Source organism: Mycteria americana, chromosome 7 (genome assembly GCF_035582795.1).
Source record: "Mycteria americana isolate JAX WOST 10 ecotype Jacksonville Zoo and Gardens chromosome 7, USCA_MyAme_1.0, whole genome shotgun sequence".
Classification (NCBI taxonomy): domain Eukaryota; kingdom Metazoa; phylum Chordata; class Aves; order Ciconiiformes; family Ciconiidae; genus Mycteria; species Mycteria americana.
In genome coordinates, this window is record NC_134371.1 from 48,743,241 (window position 1) to 48,763,800 (window position 20,560).

Below are 20,560 nucleotides of genomic sequence, written 5' to 3' on the forward strand. Positions count from 1 at the left end.
ACACTTGCTAGTAGATAAGAGTAGTAACAGTTTGCTACATGAGCAAACAGCAGTGACATGATTTTCCTTTTCTGTTACCTGTTAGCGAGGGATCTTCTGTACCGTCTCCAGATACCTGGCCGTGAAGATGAGCATGGTGTGTCGGTGAGCTTAAGCGTTCCTCTTGTTCTCGCAGGGAGATGGAATTTTTGTGGGGTACCTTGTTCAGGCTCGCACCCAGACTGCTCACAGGGTTCGTCTGTGGGACTTCTGTGATTTTCCTGCTTGATGGCTGATAAACCTGACTATAGTGACCTATGGGATGGTATGCTGGTTTCTCAGATTTGCTGTCATCTTCATCATCATCATCAATGATAACTAATTCTGCACGGATAACTCCATCATATCGTGACAACTTTTGGTCTGCTTCTGCATCATCATCATCAATGCGCTGATAACCCATGAAAATCATTGTTACTGGTTCTGAATCATCCACGTAACATGGTACAGCTTGGACAATGCTGTATTGAACATCTTCCTCATCTTGAGGTGCAGGGGATGTTTCATTAAGATGGCAGGGACTTAAAAACCTTGTCTCATTATGTCTTTCTCTTGTATTCTGGTAAGGTTTTAATTCCTCATGTGCAGCTTTTCTTTCTTCATTATGTATCATCCTGTTCTCAGGATTAGTGTGCACTTTCTTCTCTGGATGGGAAAGTACTGGAGAGGGAGACTTTGGCTGCATTGCCTTTGGAAGATCAAGCCCATTTGCTTTATGTTGCTGCATAAAGGGTTCTGTTTTGGAGGAGAATTCTGTCTGATGATTGCTAAATCCATTCATCTCTCTTCTGTGCGTGTCTTCCAATTTTGGTCCAGGGACTAATTTATCTTTTTGAGGAGTAACTGGCCTGCAAAATTTGTTTGCAAACACAGGCTCATGATACTCCGTGGGAGACTGGGAATTTTTTTCAGTTGCCTGCCGTAGCAGGTCCTCCACCTCAACAGGAGCAAGTTCATCCATCCCATTTTGTGTTGTGCTGCCATTTGAGGACACTGCATAGACTGACTTCCTGCCATCGTCATAGACTTTAATTCCTGTCTCTTTAAACTCCTTTGAGGGAAGAGGTATTGTTGATAACACTGTGTTTTCTCCTGTCTTCATGTCTTTTTCAACTTTAATTTCCATGGCAAACAATGCTGGTGAAAGAAACAAGTGCTTAAACTGATAATGCAGCAGCTGCAAGAAATATTATAGAAGAGTACTGACAGTGATAGAGAATGACTGTCAGAATGAATTATCAAATACGTGGAAATTATCACATACATAACCAATATATTGGATTCTCATTTTGAATGCCCCCTTCCATCCTGTCAAAACTTGAAGTGGAAAAAATTATTTTTGTTTGGATCTAATTCTGTGAGGAAAAATAAGCTGTTGAGGAGACAGTTCTTGCTACGTGATTGACTGAGAAAGCCAGATTTAACCTTGGCCCCTGGTGTTGTGCTGGGCCATAGCAGTTGTAAGAGCTCAACCTGCTACAAGACTAAAGAGTCTTGGGCACTCAGAAGGGTTAGGAGGCTTTGCAGTAGTTGGGAAATAACCAGACTACTGCTGGCTGCCCAGTGGGTGTAAGTACAGATAGAAAATGTGAAATGTATGATATGAAGAGAGGAACTACTTAAAGTTACACCAGGTAGAGGAACAAAGTGCTGGAAAGAAGTGTCAGTGTTGAAAACACTTGATCCTTATTCTTAATGGCACATACCTTAACACCAGTGTCCCACCTCTCAGTTTTGATGACCTTGCTTGATAACATAACACAGCTTAAATGGGAACAACATTGTCCCATATCTATAATGTTTGTCCTTCCCTTAAAGTGTATTAGATCCAATTTATAGGAAGTCTTTGCACATGTGGACACCCTTTGGAGTTACAAATAAGCAGTACCTTTTCTCTTTTCTTCATCATCGGTGGTAGCATGTGCTGTACTTTTCAGTGCGGAAGGCCTGAAATACTTGGGAAGGTCAGGTATGCTGGCGTATATGTAGTCTGCTGCCTCTGAATAAAGAAGATCCACAAAGCATTTAGTATGTTTTCACTGACTTCTACAAGAACCTTTTTAAGTTTTTTTTTTTTTTTGACTAAACATACCTTTTTCAACTCCTGCTTTTTCAGTCTTCACAGACTAGAAAAGAGAACCATTTAGAATAAAAGTGATTAGTCAGTTTTAAGATGTTAACTAGACAGTGCTTTGCTTTACCTGATAGTTTTAACTTTTTGTATGCATGGCTTCATAGTGAGAAGGGACTTAAAGTGGAACTTGCTTAGTTGGAGCATGGCAAGGGAGAAAGTGAAATTTTTCTGGTCTTTTTTTGCCAATGTGATTCCAAGTGACACAGGGAAGGACAGGACATTACAAAGTGTTAATCAGTGACACAGCCTCACACTGTGGCCCAAGCTGGTTGGCTTCAAAGATTTTCAAAGGCTTTACTTTGGCTTTCCAGTTATGGTTATCTCCCCGTGTATCTTTAGAGAGGGAGTGTGTGTGTGTAAGAACAACTGGAGAACTGAAGTTTAGTTTCATCACTATATTTTTGAGACAGTTTAAGATTATTTTCAAATATCAAAATGACTTTTTGACAAAAAACTAATGACTGATAATATTAAGTCATGTTTTACCATAACTTTCAGGGACTTGGGGGAAAGCATGATGCAGTTTAGCTGGGCACATCACCTGAAGGAGTATGAATACATCAGCCTCTGTACCTGTTATGTCTATTTCTGGCTGAGATGCAAAGTTGCTGGTTGGTATCAGTGGCAGTGCTATTTTTTTGAGATGTGCTATAGATGAGTAATGATAGGAATTGCTCCCCCACCCCCATAAACAAGCAAATGGAGACATTTGGGCACTTGAACAGTGTAATGTCTTGACCCCTCTTGTATTTGAACTACTGTCACTTTTGTCTAAAGTTCATGACCACTCACAGGATCCAGCTAGTTCCCCTTTCCATGGTTGTTATGATGAACGAGTTGTACTTTTGGAGTAATTTGGCACTAACCTTTATGATGTCTTCTGTTGTTTTCTCAATAGACTTAAGTTTCTTTAAAATTGCTTCTTCCTTAGCTGAGACTTTCATTTCCTCTCTTTCCAGAGTCTCAATTTCCTTCTCCAGTCTGCAATCACAATTCCCTTTGATTTAATACCAGGCAGAGAGCAACATTGCAGATTGAATACATTGTGAATGTGGACAGCAGTGGGGCTGGTTCTACTTACCCTGACAAATTTTTGCTCTAATATGAGATCAGCTTATAATTTCACATGCATCAGGAAATACTGTGAAATAGTATTCTCATTCAAAAAAAAAAAAAAAAAGTACCTGCCATAGATTCCTTCTGAGCCTACTTTGAAAACAGTGGCTGAAATTAACTTATGTTTCAGGAGGGAATAGATAAGGAATATAGGCCCCCACAGCATTTCCTCATCTCTAAGCAAATTTTCTCTCCAACATTGTCTCAAGAAATGTGATTACTCCCTTGTAATTAAGATGTAGGAATCTAGTATACAGACACCAGGGTTATAACTTTATTTGTCTCTTAATTTTGTATGTGTACTTGTACACATGATGAAAAGAAGCAAATTCTTTTGTTGTAAGAAAGTCGAAAGAATGTTCTTGTAACTGGTAGTACTTAAAGGGCTAGAGTACATCACCCCATACGCTAGATTTTAATATATGTAGCCAAACTGTATTCAGGAGGATCCCCTGCGGAGGAAAGTTCTAGTCAATCTACAACTAGAAGCTACAATTCCAGAAGAACCACCTCTATCAATGGAAATCGAATTGCATTCGTGTTTCTGAGGGGTGGAACAGGTATCATTTTTTTGATAAAATAATAATGGCATTTGTAAGTACATTTTGTATATAAAACAGCTCTTAATTAATTTTCTAATATGAAAATGAATACAGCTAGACATCATAATAGTGATGTGCTTTGCAGGCTACTTTTATGAAGTGATAACTTCGTAATTGTGTAGATTTTGAAAACTAAGCAACCTGCATAGCGGAAGGATGCTCAAGAGACTGAAGTCTGAAGCTTTGTTGTTTTCCAGTCTGTCTGGGATTGAGAACGAAGAATTTACAAACACCCAGGATGATGAAGGGGCTTTCTGAGGGGGGTGTGTGCGCATGTTCAGCTCCAAGATGCCAAGACAGTTCTCCATGGTTTTGCATGTGTGAACGTGGGTTCTGGGATTTCAGAATTCTTTGTTTTGGTAAAACAGGTGTAACAGTGCTTGACTGACAGCCTGAAGCTCGATTCTTCAGGGGAAAAACTCTTGATTAAAAATGCAAGATATTGCTGATGTGAGGTGGGTGCTATTGTAGTGTTCCTGATAGACTAGACCAGAGCTTGTGTAGCTACAGACTCAAAAATACTAGTAAGTTTTAAGGGCTCCTCTTTGGGACTGTGTACTAAGGTTTTTACAGACATACACGTGTCCTTCTTAGTCACTCATTGGCATTTTGTGTCCTTAATTCTCTGGCAAAAGTGCTGAAATTTTGTTTCTGGAACGCATTCCTTCTCAGCAGAACAGCAATCATGTAAGACATCTTGATTCAATGCACCTAGGACAAGCAGCTAGGAAGGTTAACGTTTGCAGTGTTTGCTCAAGTAATATCCTCACAATTATTACCAATGAATTTACAAGAGAAAACTGGGTAGTTCACATAGGTGTGATACGTGTCGCATCAAGTGCTAATAGGAATCACTTTCTAAGATTGCCATTAGGTGAGACTTCCAACACTAAGAAACAATTTTTAAGGGTGTATTTATTAGAGGAGGAGCTGCCTTGATTGTATTCAGGTCTAGTCAGTGAGAGCTTTGTTTTACAAAGACTACAAGCCTACCTCTTATGAATACCAAATATACTAACTTTGGATATTCTCTAAGACAACAGGATATTCAGCAATTGACTTACCTCTGTCAGATTTTAGCAGTGCAAACCAGAAGTATCTTGCCATTTAAGATTTGGCTGATGGGCTAACTATTTTCTTAAAAATCCTTTATAGTTATGTAAAAGGGAGATTGAAGCTCAGCAGTCAAAATTTCTTTTGGGCTATTGACTTCTGCTGTAGGTTTGTACATTATTTAAAAGGGGTCACAGCTCCGTTTCCCTCCCCTTTTTGTCATATGTTACATCTATGTTATATGGTTTCTTGCGTGTTAAAGCTGAGTACAATGTTTAAGGCATCTTCTTCCTAATTACAGTTTTTATTTTCTTAGCGCTAAGATGTTTGACAAAATGCTTCTAGACAGAAAGATCCAGGGTAAAATATCTAATCTCTGTGTACGTGAGAGAGGGAGAAAGCTATGCCTGGTTAAAGCACACCTCTACGGTAAAGTATCTCAGTCAAATTCTTTTCTCTGGTGACTAAGGCAGTGACTTAAGCAGGTGTGCTGTATCCTATTTTTTTTTTTTCTTCTTTCTAGTCAAGACTGTTCCTTTCTGTATAAGCGCATATTTGTTGGGTTTTAGATAGAAATTTGCCTTATTAGCCTAGTAGTTGGGAAGTCACTTCCCCATGAAGATCTAGAATCAAGTCCAGATTTAACTCTGAACTGGGACTTGAACTGGATTGCTCATGCTCTAGGTGAGTGCCATATAGCTTCAGTCTCCTGGTTCATCTGCCTTTTCTTTTTGGGATTGTTTTTGGAAGAACTTCTTTTAACTTAAAGAAAAAAAACAAAAGCAAATTTCAAAACCTTCCATATTTGAGTGAAATGTGTCTTCCATTGTTTTTGAATCCATGTCAGAAATTGATGACTGTAGACTTAGGGCAATGGCAACTGATCTTAGTAGTTGCTGAGATCAGTCAGAATAGAGTTACAACTTGATGATCTGAGCCAAAGTTACAAATAGAGTAATGATGGCCTATAACCCTATAGAAAAAATTGTTTTATGTTTTGACTTATTCTATAGAATGTGCTAGGATCCACAATATTACCCCAAAGTCAACATTAATAATATAAATCTGTCCTCCCTTTAAAGTAAGCAGACCAGAAAAGTTGAATGCAGGCTGGCAGAGAAGGATTATTTATCTCCTTCTGTGTGACTGCTTGAGGAGTCTGAATAACACTGTGGCTCTTGCCCTATTTAAACTCAGATTTGTAGAGCTACAATAATAAGATACTATGTGGACTTTTATTTGTGAGAATACCCTCTTTTTTGAAACACAAAGGTATCACAGACCTCAGAACTGAGATGGGAAGAAAAATGCATTCAGGATGAAAATAAAAGCTAAAAAGAATATTTAAAAGCAGTTAACTCTTTGGACCTGAGCTCTGCAAGATGCCCTTAGGAGCCTGCTCAAAGGTACTGATTATAGTGCTAAAATATAAAATTTTATAATGAGGGGGATGAATATTCTTGGACGGCTATAGAAGAAATTAATGCAATGACCATGTGCCATATTTCTGCACTTCTTACAGAATAGTATTTGTTTAATATATTGAAATGTTGTATTTTTACTTGAGGCTTGATCTCAGTGTTAAGGTGAAACAAGCCAAGCCTTATTTGTTTCACCAACAAATAAGGTGAAAATGAATCATTAAAAGCTCACAGAAGCATAATGAACTGAAGAATCGTTAACCTTTACTATGGGTTTACTTCAGTCTGGACTCTAAACACTCCTAGACACATAGGTGGAAGAAGAGGAGGAAGAATCCTGGAAAGGTATTTAAAAAAAGGGGGGGGGGGGGGGGGGCGGAGAGAGAAAGATAAAACACAACCCCCAATAAATCAAAGACGACAAACCCCATATAGTTATCTGAGAGATCAAGAAAAGTATTATTTAAGTTTATATATGCTCTCACACCCATACCAACACCCACTTCATATGGTAATTAAGAGGACTGATTCAGTGCTCAGTGGGGTTAGGGAAAAATTCTCATACCGATGTAATGGGAATTGCATCTAGACCTTCAGTATCTCTTTTGCACTCATACTTGCATATAGACATAGATTTGATGGTTCATTTTCAGAGGATGTTGTGAGTGTGCATGCTGGAATTTGTTGAACAGAAACTTTTAAAAGATGCAATATATATAGTTCAAAGAAATCAAAGTTCTTTCGACTTTGTGCAGTTGAAGAGTTAGGCCAGAATCTTTCTGGTGTGTCTTTAGAAACTTCTAAATCAAATAAATTTTTATGAAGTTACATCACAGTTTGTATTTGTCTTGAAAGGGTCTAGCAACTACACTAGCAATTATAAGAAACTATCTTTTGATAGTGCTGCTGTGTTTTGTAGATAAATGGAAGTATGACATAGCTACTGTATTAAATCAATCCTTTGGATATTTGTCCTTCTCCCTTGAGTAGTGTTCATTATTTGAGAGAGGAAAATAACTAGTATGGAGGTGTGGATGAAAGAAGGAACCTTAGAAGCTGATACTAAATTGGAGGTTTCTCTGCCAAAGTAGTAGCTGAATTAAGAAATTCTACAGAGCATACCTGACTGCTGCTGGCCACCGGCTAATCTGCTTGGGTTGGCAACACTGCCACCCCAGAAGAAAAATAAACGGCTTAAGAATGAAAAGCAGATAGGAGGATACCACCCTGGTGAATACTGGACTGAGAGGAAAAAGCAGTTTAGCAAGTCCTCACATGTTTTGAGGTGAGTCAAATGCTTTAGCAGCTCTGGAGTCCATGTAGCCTTAGCCTGCCTTCACGTATCACATTACAAACCATTGAATAGACCTTAGTTAACTGTGATGTTATTTGTGCATTTTTAAGTATGTTGTTTAGCAACTAACTCCATCAAGAATGAGTGCTATTTGCTCAAAAGAGAAAATGGGACTCCTAATTTGTCATTCAGCTTGTACCCTGACCAAAGACATGCTCACTTGGCTCACTGTAACTTCTAACATGTAAAGAGGGTGAATAGGACAGATAATGTAAATGCTGTTTTTGTCTGTAACCAGAGCATTCAGCTGTTTGTCTGCAAGGTGGTTCAGGCCACTCGCTATTCACTGTTTTGTTGCTGATACAAAGAATGGAACTCTCCCTTTTATCAAAAAATGCTCAAATCCAAACTGATTAGCAGACATACACTAGCTCTATTTGACACCCGAGTAAAGAATGTTTCAAAACAGAAGTCCCATTTAGGAGGGTGATGGACAGGCCCATGCCACTACTGGAAATAATCTGCCTACAATTGCAATTGTCATCTCAGCAGAAAGAAACAAAGACTGGTCCAAGGGTATTCAAAAAGTCTTTAAAGTGATTCAGATTTTTTAACTGATGATAAAACCCACGCAGAATAATCATTGGAGTGGACAGAATCTATCTGAATCAAGTGATGTTTAATAATCAGATGCCCAGAAGAAAGAATTCTACTGAGCTTCTCAATAATATATCTTACTGCTTCTGCATGATGTGTCTACATGACCAGTTTAGCAATCTTTGATTTACAGGGCAGGTCAAAGGTATGACTTCACATATATGTAGTCACGCAAGCTTTTGTTAGCTTGGGTGCTATCTATGCCATAGCAAAAGCACTGTACAAGTACTGTATGGTGCATATTTTGTGCTTTTTAGTGGACTTTATTCATACTGAACTCTGTATTACTAGGTTTCTGTATCGCTGCTGGCTGGTTTGAAACTGGGCTGGGTATGTCTAAACAAAATGTAATGACATCTGGAAGGCAGCATGGATGTTTTTCTAGAGGCCTTTGCTAGACAGCTATTGAGGAGTGGTAGGAAGTATAATTTATAGCAAAAGATGCTTGATGTGACTAAACCTGCTTAAATTCCTAGTTCAGAGGGAAGTTCCCACATGACTCCAGGTATATTCTTCTGCCTCCATTCTCCATCTGTAAAATCAAATGTCCTTGTCTGAGTCCTCTGTGTATCGTGAAAATAAAAGCTGCCAAAGACTCTAAGGCGTGTAGATTGTTTGGTTATGAGAGTAAGTATATCAGTAATGAAAATATTTCTTTTGATATCAAGGCCTTACAAACGTCTAAATTGTCTTTAGAACTTCAGCAATGGTGAATTAAGTCCTCTTAATTCAGAGTGGCTCAGGAATGTAATTAGGAGCATTTCTGTACTGATTTTTATTTCTAGGATGCATTATACCTGTGAAGTTGTTATTGTAAGAGTGAAGGCAGCGTGTCATTTTGTGTTATACTTTCTTTGTCAGTTAATCTTTTCATTTTATGCTGATGTAATTTGTCTGATTCATTTCACTACAAATAAATTTGAAGTATTTCAGATGTACATCGAGAAGTGGGAATCATTTTAAGGAGGAAGCAATTTGGTGGAGCTTCCCAGGAGAAGGTCACAGACAGGAAAATTTAGTTGGTAACACTTGTATTAACAACAAATGGCTGTGGAAATACTTAGTTCACCATGAAAAAAATCAATTGCCATGAAAGAGCAGCATATATAAAAATAAAAGAGGAACCATTCGCAGGTTCTGTTAAGGAAGTGTAGTAAAACAAATAGCCTTATATTGTTGGAAAAAGAATAATATTTTTAATAAAAGGAGAAAGGCCAGCAACTGCAATCAAACAGTTATTGCAGTTTTTCCACTGTAGTGCTTACAGTTGCAAGTAAACTTATTTAATTTCATTTTCTTCAGCATTTAAATTGCTGGTCATCAGCCATTTTAGATATACAAACATTACTTGTAATTAACTGAATCTGGAACTATGTAGGAAAAGAATTCATACCTAATACATGTCTCCTAAATGCAGGCATATAAGTAGAAACTATTAAAAAAACCCCAAACAAACAAACAAACAAAAAACCCCACAGAATCACAGAATCGTATAGGTTGGAAAAGACCTTTAAGATCGAGTCCAACCGTAAACCTAACGCTACCAAGACCACCACTAAAAATCCCACCAAAACCAAAAACAACACAACAAAACAAACCTGTTATCCCTGCATCCCACCTACATGGGAAAGGAATTCTAAAATGAATTTTTTTTTGTACATGCTGACATGTGAACCAAGTCTCTGGCAAAAATTCTAGTGGGAAGGTACTAGGCATATTTCTATAGTTAGGCTGTTACAGGCTCAGGCATATGTCAAGTGTACAAGCCGAGGAATTTCTGCCTTGTTCGGTATAATATGTGTGCTCTTGGACATGTGATGCAGTACTAAATGTGCGGTCTTCCCATTCACAGTGTATCTGCATCTAGTCCTTGTAATTATCAAAAAATAGAGACGGGCTGAGATGTTACTCCAGGATCCATGTTGTGATTTAAGAAAGCAATCAGGGGCAAATGATGGGTTTGGCACTTTCACTTCTCCTTCCATAAAGCACAAATGCATTTAGAAATCTTCCTTTAAATGCCTATGGGCATCTTTTAAAAGACCTGGAAGGTTCTAATTCAGATAAACTTTGAAATTTATAACCCCTTGTCAACTTTTGGATCCAATCTCGAATTAAAGCAGAGGGAATATTCCTCTGTGATGCTAATTTACCTACATGAATTAAAGGAGTCTTTTGGGTTTGAAGCTCCAGTTGGATTACTGTTTTACTATTTGTAATAGTGATAAATTCTAGTCATGCTAAAAAAATATATATATGGCTATATTCAGAAAAGTAAAGCTCACTATGTGTGTTCGGTTTTGGTCTCTGAGGAAATAAAAATTAAGGCCACTGAGCTGATGACAAATTCAGGACAATAATTACAAAAACAGTTATCAAAACACTCTACAGCTGTAGTTACAAACCCAGGATTCTGTGAGACAAGGAAATTATATTACGTATGTGAATAATCAACCCTATTTGCTGAAATCTCTGAATTAGTGTTGTAGGAGGGTTCTTAAATCCTAATCCTGCATTCCAGGTCTTCCCAGGGATAGGACAGGAGGGACCCACTGCCAGTGTTGCTGTGAGACAGCTCAATTACAATGACTCAGGTGCAGAGAACCCTAAAGGTATGTTATGAGGTGACAGACTAGATTTATATGCTGGAGATACAGTATTCTTCCTGCTAAAATATTTCACTGTTTTTAAGGCATTCAGTATGTCAAGAGTTCAGTAGCTTTCCTTTTTAGTGGCACAGACATTCACAGATCTCCACTATAACAGCATTGCTTGTTCTTTACTTGGGTGTCGTCAAATGAATTTGAAACAGTGTAGATGTAGGTTATGTCAGGAGAATAAAAGCATCCTTCCCCCAGCATAGCCACACACCAAATCCAGTTCTTGACTTGGTTCTGAGACTTAAAAAAAAAAACAAACAAACTTTTCAAAATCTCCCATCACCAAATTTCTTAGGGCATAAAGGAGATATCGGCTAAACCTCCAGCTCTTACTCCTAGTCAACAGGACTTTGCAAACCTAGTCTACCCTCCCAGTGCTTGGAGAAGGGCTGAACTTCCAGTGGGCTGGTGGGGAGCTACTTGCTCAATGCAACTTCCCTGTTGCTCCTGAGCCAGTCCTTCCCCTCATGGCTCTTTCCTGGTGATCACACTGTCATAGGGACCCCTCTTGCATGTTTTCATAATCACAACCTGCTGGGATGTTTTTAGAGCATACTGTCTACCTCCTAGCACTGCAACAAAGAATGCCACAGAGGTGTGTGAAAAGCTGTTCTGCTGAGAAAAGCGCTTTCAAGCAAGAAGTCACCATAATTATAGAACAAACTAGCACTAGGCTGCTGCCTGTCAGCCAAGAGAATTATTGTTTGTGTCAGAGAGATGGAGTAAGGAGGGAAGTGGGTGGGAGATAATCGGAGGAGGTAATCTTGGTGACAACTTTGCCAAAAGAGTGTGTGTAGGAGGACAGTGGAGGAAGAGGAGAGTACGGAGGAAGATGCTATTGAACTGAAATAGAGGAAGAAGCCTCCAAAAAGGATGATAAAACTTTCCAGCATCTAAAGAAACAGGAACACTTCATCTTTTCTGTGGGTGCTAATGAGTAGTACCAGTCAGTATGCCTGGACCCAGGGAAGGAGCTGATTGTGTACAGAGCTCTGTGGTATTTGGGAAAGGCTAACTGCAGCTAATAAGCACCCTAGAATCACTTCCATAGTAAATAAAGGAGTCATATATGAGACTGTGTATGCAGTTTGATGTTAGCCATATGTGGTAGGGAGGCACTAGGCAATGAGATTTGTGGGAACATCTCTAATAAAAGGTAGAAAAAGGCCTTTGCTATAACAGGCTTCTGGGAATAAATTGAGGACAAACCAGCATGGAAGATAAGTGAAAGTAAAGCAAGTGATACTAATGGGGCTAGGCAGCTTGTACTGTTCTGAAGTGCTGTGTTACAATAACTCAGAAGTCAGATATTAAAGACTGCGCAGGGCCTAGTGAAACTGAAGAACTCTTAAAACTATTTACTGTTATTTTGAAATTCTAATTCAACAATTGCTATCTCGGAGCAAAACCCATATACTGTGGCTTACATCTATTGAGTATAGCATGAAAAGGGTATCTGGAATTAGAGAAGCGAATACTCTGCAAGATACTTAGTGTGCAGTTTGATAAATTCACAGTATGGAAGCTTGCATTGTGTATTCTCTAATTCCAGCTAACCAGAAAATATAACAAAGACTGCTTTACTCTGTGTATCAAACTGCATATGTTTAGCCCTTGCTGACATTTTAATCTTCTGCAAAATAAGGTAGGACTTTTAAGGGACCATTTTAACCCAGACAGAAGGGCAGGGGTACTACCCTACCTGAAAATTTCTTGTTCCAGCTCATGAGTCCGTTGTTGGTCCTCCCGATTCTGCTTTTGCATTTCTTCTTGCTCTTTTGGAGCGAGAGAACTAAGGCCATCCAAGAGCCATTTTTCTCGCAAGGCCTTTTTCTGATGGGGAAAAATACAGACAATAAGTGTACTTTAAAAGTTAGGCTATTCATTCATTTACTGTATTTGTCTTGATGCCATAGGCATGATCCACATCCTTGTGCTATATCTAGCATAAAGCCCTGACAATGGTGAGTGCCACTGAAAGAAATACTAAAAAACATTAGTGTTTTGAGATTGTTCTTAATGAGTTTGGCTTTAAGTCAATGTCCCATTTTATTAGTCCACCCAACAAATAGGTAGAGGATGTCAGTTGCTACCTGTAACAGATTAATATTTATAAATGGATCCAGTGGTGTGTTTGTCTTCAATAAAGCAAAACAGTTGTATCAAAGCGTACATATTACAGACTTGTGCAAAAGGCCCCAGTCAGAAGTGCCATAGTTTTATTTCAATAACCTGATTTCTGGGGTCATGGCATTGCATAAATTCTGGGAGGGGGTATAAAAGGTGAAACGTTTCTGTAAATAAGGTTGTATAGGGGGAAGAGATCTCTAGGGAGTTAGTGATGCAATGCTACCTCTGGAGTTTATAAGGAACTTGGGTAATTATGGTAGTGAACTTGCATTTCATCTGGTGAGGATGTGTGGGGTAAGAGTGGGACTGGAAAGGTGGAGCATGGGTTGCTGATGTCTGGTTAGTGTTTCAGCAGACCTGCTATGTATTTAGAACTGCTGTTGTAGGGGTAATCCAGGGCTTACATATTTAGGTCCTGACCTGTCTAGTGCCTGTGGACTTCTTTCTGTACAATAGTGGCTTATAAATGGGTGTATTGCATGGGTACAGGTGAGCAGATCTCTCAGCTGCGTTTTCAAGTTTTGAAAAATACATCTGTACACACTGATTGCTTCCTACATCTGCTTTACAATATGAATGGTGGCATCTGAAAGTCATCAGAGCTCTCTAAAATATTCCTGGTGGGAAAAAAAAATCATGGAGATAAGTTCATATGTGCAGGTTAGAGGTTGTAAACCATGCAAACTTTCTTGTGTTCTTTTTACTCCCTTCAGTCTAACTCAGGAATATAAATCCAGTTGCTGCCTTGGGGAAGAAGTGGGAGTCAGGCATCCTTAGAAAAACTCTTTCAAGAGGAAAAAAAGCACGCATATAAGGTTTTTAATTAACCATGAATTCTCCATTTGTAATTTAGATTCCTTGAGCTGTCTGATTTCCATGTTAGGTTTTCTTTTTGTTTTTTTTCCCTATATAGTTTCGATGATTGTAGGATGTGGATGAAGATTAATTCGGATTTTGACTATTGCAGCTTTGAGGCAGAGCCGTGCCCAGCACTGGTGAGAAGGCTGCATTAATCTCAGTGCTGCTTGCAGCGGCTGTTGGAATCCCTGCCTGCATCCTGTGTGTTGAGTCGCTTAAACTGTTGCTTCCTACACTTTTCTGTTTACTGTATACTTTACACGAGGTTATTACTGAGGCCCAACTGATGGAGAAGGATGCATATAGGACCTGATTGCAGTTAAATGCAATTTTCAACTTGCTTGATGTGTGACATACATGATGTAATAGAAACTGTGGCTAAAACGGGCTTGTTGGGAATTCTGTGGCACTCCGTGGTACTTTTTTTTTTGTGGGGTTTTTTTTTTGGTTTTGTTTTTTGTGTTTTTGGTTTTGTTTTGGTTTGGTGTTTGTTTGGGTTTGGTTTTTTTTTTTTTTTTAAGGTAGGAGCAATGTTTACAGTTGCCTTAGCCCTGCGGGACAGTATTCTTTCTCTTGACACTGGATCCTAGGAAATCTGTGGAAAACAAGGGCCGCTCAAGACTGATGTCTGAGCCTTGACTCTGGATGTAGAATCACTTGGCAGCACTTCCTGGCAGTTGTGTCTTAGATGAAATAAACGCATATTTTAATAGAATGTTTTTACCTGATCTTGTAGATGCATGTAATCTGGTGTTGGCATAACTCTTATCGACCACAAAATACTGTTTTCTCAAGTTGGAGGGAACACAGTTATTAATTCCCTTTCAATCAAGCTGTTTAGATTTTATTGGTAAGTAGGGATCCTAGAAAAGTGAGATTTTAATCCTGGCTGGAACTAAATTAGTCTAGCATTGCTGTCTCCAAAAAAAAAATCTGCAGTTCCTTGGGAGAATTACAGTGGGGCTGGCACTGTAGACCTCAGAAACCGATAACGCCCACTGAAATCTACAAAAGCTTCATGTAGGTATAGGGTTAGGCCCAAGAAAACAAACTCCCTAAATACAGACATAACACAATAGTGTTATTTTTGCCTTTTCCTAGAATAGTTTGCTCCTGCTCCCAACTAAATGCCATGTAATCTTTTTAATTTAATTAGCCACTTTTGGAAGAATGACATACTGCATAGTTTGGAAACTGCCTTTGAACAACAGACAGTTTCAAGGCTGCTTCACTGAGGCATCGGCACAAGCCAGTGCAGGAGAAGTGCTTTGGGGCTGTCGGGTTCTTTCTGCTGTCTAGCATTTCCTTCCACTGTAAAGCATCTCTAGCTCAGTACTAGGTTGTGCATGTGTTAGCACTTATATGAAAGCACTTTCATTTTGCATTAGGCTCAGTATGTTAAGAGAAAGGGATACTTATACCTTGTGATGTGATAAGACCCTGGGAATGGCCAGAGTGCTGGAAAGCAATTGCTTTCTTTTGTAAGTTAATGGTCACATCAGGAGTACTGTGACAATATTCTGCAAATTCTGTGAATAAATGTTCTATGTGTGCTCCAGGTATAATTCCACTGTAATCCTTAACAAGGCTGGACTAATGCTGAAAGATTCATCCTTCCCTGGAAGGCACAGGTGTTTTGAGTTTGTGGGTCTTGTGCTCCCATGCCCCTTATGGCATGTTGGGGGAGGCATAAATCCTTTCGGCAGTTTTCACAGAAAGTGTAGTTCAACACTGTTAACTCCTGGAATAAGGAGGTGTGCGGCCAGCACCTACAAGGTAGCACTAATGGAGTTCAGGCATGTCAGAAACCAAAAACTTAATAAGCTAAACTAGAAAAGCTCTTGGAAAGTACATGCAAATCAGTGCTGACTATGCTTTTCAAGCAACTCTGTCTGGTCCTTTCCCTTGTTGCCTCAGTGAGAAGGATTCCAGGTAGGAGGAAAAATTAGTTGCTAGTGCATCTAGAATTACCTGAGGATGAAATTTCCCTTGTACCCTCACTAGCAGTCCCCATTACCCCTTGCAGGTCCATCAAGCCCTATCCACACAGGTGTCTGTATTTGCTTGCATGTCCCCTACTTCATGTGGTAGAGGCGCACATATAGGGAATCAATATTCCTTTTCCAGTATGGTTCTACTGGATAACTAAGACCTGTTATAATACCTCACCTGTCTCTTTCTAGTAAGAAGTTAGCTTGGGGACAGCAAAAAAAGTCATTGGAAAACTGGAGCAGAGATTCCTATTTACAACAAGGAAGTTTTAGAAAAAAACCCCCACCAACACCCCCCCAGCCCCCCAAACCAAAACAACAACCTTTTAATAAACCTGTTGCTAAGGGTTATAAATAGGAATGAAGGACAAAATGAGGAACAGGATAGTGATATCCAGCTAACAGGAACATCTATATGACAGTGAGATTTACTAACCTGCAATAGTTTCCTAAGGGACAGGTGTGAGTTATGTTGAATAGGTCATGGAGCTCTAGATTTCACCATGCATAACTGGCAGGAGTATAAATGAGTGAAATCAAGCTGACTTGCTAGGGAAATGAGCCCTCAATAAAATTTACAGAAGTGCCTAAACATTTTAAAAATCTAAATCTGTTTTAAAGTGATTTCTGCACTAGATTTTTGTGGTGTTTGACTCCATTGAAATACCTGAATTAGTCTGAAGCATAAATGTTTGTTAAAGGACAAAGCTTCTAGGGCATCAAGCAGAGGATGTTCATATAGTAATGTTGCATCTGATATTAGGTGCTTGTCTTAGTACTCAGTTGGAAAAAGTAGTCTCCATTTTGGGTGCTCCAAATAGCTAATTATACCTATGTATTTATACACCATACATATACATATATTTTTAAATGTATGCTTCATCCCTCTTTGCCAAGTGAATAATTTCCTCTACAGATCCTTGATTCGCCTCATATGCAATATGACTGATTTTAATTTTAAAACTTTTCTGTATAATATCTGTATGATTTTTCATAGAACAGGCAAACAAATCACATCTTATGTCCTCTTCCAAAGGAAAAGAACATTTCAGTAATATTTTTCCAGGAGTGTTTTAGCTTCTGTAAAATTCCATAAAACATCTTCAGAATAAGGGCAAGGTGGGTTTTTGTTTTCTTTTTAACTCCGTGGTACCTATTAATGTTAGCTGAATGCACGTACTAAATCTGTAAGGAAACTGCCCTAGGACTCTGCACACAGCAGTAGTGAGGATTAGCTGGTTGTCTAGAACAGAGATCAGTTTATCCTTCTTAAAAGAAGGGCAAAAGAGTCATTCTGAATTTACAGGCATGGAAACTTGAAACATAAATTGCAGTACTCCATGTAACTGTGTACTAAGATGGAGAAAGACAGTCACATGTTTGCCTCTCATTAGTTCCAGGACTTGGAAAAGATCCCTGGAAGTTCCCCTATCTTTTAGGCAAGACATTACACAATTGGTCAAGCCTGTTCTTATGGTCACTACCTTCCAATAAAACCTAAGCATGGGTGACTTTTGCATTGGCATGCCTGGCACAATGAACTAGTTTATCATAACTTCTAATTTTTTTGGCTTGACACAAAAGAAGAGGGTGGGTGAAACCCCAGGTCAGGTGTCTATTTTGAAGAGGAGTCTGTTTTAAATATGCTTATCCCACATTTGCTCAAGGAGACACACCTCACTCCTGGTATTGCATTCAACATATCTTTCTTGCAACTGTGTATTCACTGACATGATTAAAAGGGTATGTAAAATACCAAGTCTTGCATATTTCTAGAAGCACAGATTTCGTCTCATCTCCGTAACTGACATGTACTGCCGAACTGCAATAGACATTTAAAGAGTGGTGGTGTTGGATAGAAATTGCTGCAATTTCAAGTGTCTACAGAGGTGGATCTTTTGGTTTCTTAGTATTTGGACTTTGTAATCCTGAGTTTACCAGGCCATATTTCAGGACAATATTTGCAGCATTTATGCTTTTTTTTTTTTTTTTTTTAATATACAAAGAAACAGCATTATTTTACCAAAGAGTCATTAAACAAGCTGACAAAAGGCTATAGCCAAATAAAAATAAGCTGCTTTTTTTCCAGAAAAAAGTGCAATTAGACCTCATGATTGTGCTGCACCCTGTACCAAGCAAGTTTGCTGTAGTGGAATTAAGGAGTGAACACACCCAGTCTGAAATGTGAGGCTTAATTTTCAGCTGTGAGTTATTCCTGGTTATGATCTCATTTTATGCCATGAGAGTGATCAAATAACATTAGCTCCTGAGTGTAATTTTTTTTCAAAAGGTGATGCTTATTAAAGTCAAATGGAGTCCTGGCTAGACTCCAAAAAGCTGTGAAAATTTGACAGTAAAAGCATGACTTAAATGCATGAAGATTTGCATTCCAAAATCCAAAACCTTTATTCATGCTGAACAACTTGAGGCTATCTTGAGTTACATAAATCCAACGCTTTACTTACCTTTAAATGCTGGTGTTTCATTTTTTCTTCTTCCACTTTTAGACGTTTCTGTGTAATTTCTTCTTGCAGTTTTCTTTTGTCCTACAAATTAAAAGAACAATAAAACTTTGCTTAGAGAAATAACTTGTACTAAAAAAAATTGTTCAAGTGTTGTTCAGTAGGGTGAAATCAATCCATGCAAATAAAGCCTTATTTTAAAGCTTACGTGGTGCTCAGGGAGTGCATAATTCTTAGCAGCAACAACTCGTGTCTTATGCAGGTACAGTTTCCATACTTTTTCTCTGAAGTATGTTTAAACATGTTAATGACCACAAAGCAGGGATGATCCAAATTAAAAATAATTTACTGTTGGGAAGGGTAAGGGAAGAAAACAGGAAGAAATAACATTTGAGCACAACTGTACATGCAAAATGAGGTCCTGACCAAAATTCCTAAGGCAGCCCACACATCATTTAGGAGAGGAAAGAGTCTGCATGGTGCAGCTGTGATACATCACTAAATGAAATGGGCTGTTGGTGAATCTGGCCCTGAGCTTATGTATCTTGTGGCTAGTAGCTGAAATAAACAGGAATAAAGACATAGAAATTTATTTCATTAGTCAAATAGCGGTAAAGGTGAACACAGAGAAATGTAGTGTGTTTCATATATGTTGTTGTTGCCTCTCAATTTAAAAAAAAACCAAAACCCAAAACAAAGGTTTTTGTCTGTGCAAAGTCTGTTTTCATGGCTGCTGAACTTCAGAAAGAAAAACCTCAAATACTACCGATCTATCATAGTGCTGCCTTCACCCTTTTTGCTACAGATTATAGAAAAAAGGAAATGGTGAACAGTTTCTGAACGCTGGCAACACTTGAGCCTCTTGTGTCTTTGGATAGCTGCTGTCATGTAGAATATCCTTGTGGCTCCTCTATATGAGGCCAAACACGATTTAGTACTTTATGTTCTCAGCAGCCAGTCGGAAAGAAATCATGCCAAAGGAAGCTAACTTTTACTCTTACAAACTGTATTAACAGGCTATTCTCTTGGTCAGCCTTAATGCTATAAAATCCTGTTACTGGACATGGCAACTTTTGCACTTGTTTCTTGGTATGTTTTAGGGAAGTAAATGAAATCATCTGTTGTCCTGTGCAGACATGCTTCCTGAGTGGAGGCTAATCCCCCTTTCCTTTCAATTGGAACAGATTACTGATAGGTTTCTTTAAAAGTCTGTTTTCAGACAAGTGTGGTTTAAGAAGGAGTTAAGTTCTTCACAAACATAAGAAGAGACTTGCCCTTTCAGCTCACCTGAGGAACCAGCTGTGTGTAAGGAGTGTAGAAAGTCAGTAAGAAGGAAGTGCTGGGCATAAGGCTGGGAGTTGTTCTCCACTGTTTCCCTGGGATCTGGGATTTGGAAACAGGAAGAGCTGTAGTGTGCTTGGCTGAATCACTTCACTGTTACTGGGAAATTAGAAATTAGCAGTGGGGCCACAGGCTATGGGGACACTTTGTTGGAGGGTAGGAAGCAGAAGAAACCACCTTGCCTTGTGGAGATTGAGGGCAGGACTACAGGCTGCCCAAGCGCAACTGATGGTATGCTGGGGTTTAGTAGATGAATGAGTATGTGATCTCTTTTCTCTTGCAGTCTGTAAAGTGCAGTAGCCATCTATAAACACCATCTGTACTTTACAATTTTTCCTTTATGGTGTTAGTCTGCCTCTAATGCACAGAGCAGGTAGGGATCTTGCCTCAAAATACATGCTACCTTCATCTCTGTAGTGGTTTTGAGTTTTGCCAATGTTCTTTAATACACAAAGCTACTGATTTAGGATCACTACAGTATGTAATTTTACTGCAATGTCCCTTTTTAGAGGGTCGTGGGTTCGGGCCCCACGTTGGGCGCCAAAAAGGACTGTCGTGGTTTAGCCCCAGCCGGCAACTAAGCACCACGCAGCCGCTCGCTCACTCCCCCTCGGTGGGATGGGGGAGAGAATCGGAAGAACAAAAGTAACAAAACTTGAGGGTTGAGATAAAAACAGTTTAATAGGGAAAGCAAAAGCTGCGCACGCAAGCGAAGCAAAACAAGGAATTCATTCGCTACTTCCCATGGGCAGGCAGGTGTTCAGCCATCTCCAGGAAAGCAGGGCTCCATCACGCGTAATGG

General features: G+C 39.1%; 2 protein-coding genes across 3 annotated transcripts in view; one reads left to right on the forward strand and one right to left on the reverse strand.

The window, feature by feature from the left end:
• The window catches only part of FRRS1 (ferric chelate reductase 1), a 72,277-nt gene that overhangs the window by 40,256 nt on the left and 11,461 nt on the right, over positions 1-20,560 (forward strand). The gene's annotated exons all lie outside the window — the stretch shown is intronic.
• The window catches only part of PALMD (palmdelphin), a 29,167-nt gene that overhangs the window by 4,268 nt on the left and 4,339 nt on the right, over positions 1-20,560 (reverse strand). The window contains exons 2-7 of the mRNA XM_075508294.1: positions 18,421-18,501; positions 12,679-12,809; positions 3,040-3,154; positions 2,132-2,165; positions 1,928-2,038; positions 79-1,176 (exon numbers count right to left, since the gene is read on the reverse strand). Of these exons, the coding sequence (XP_075364409.1) occupies positions 79-1,176; positions 1,928-2,038; positions 2,132-2,165; positions 3,040-3,154; positions 12,679-12,809; positions 18,421-18,501 (1,570 nt within the window). The remainder of the gene's footprint in view (positions 1-78; positions 1,177-1,927; positions 2,039-2,131; positions 2,166-3,039; positions 3,155-12,678; positions 12,810-18,420; positions 18,502-20,560) is intronic.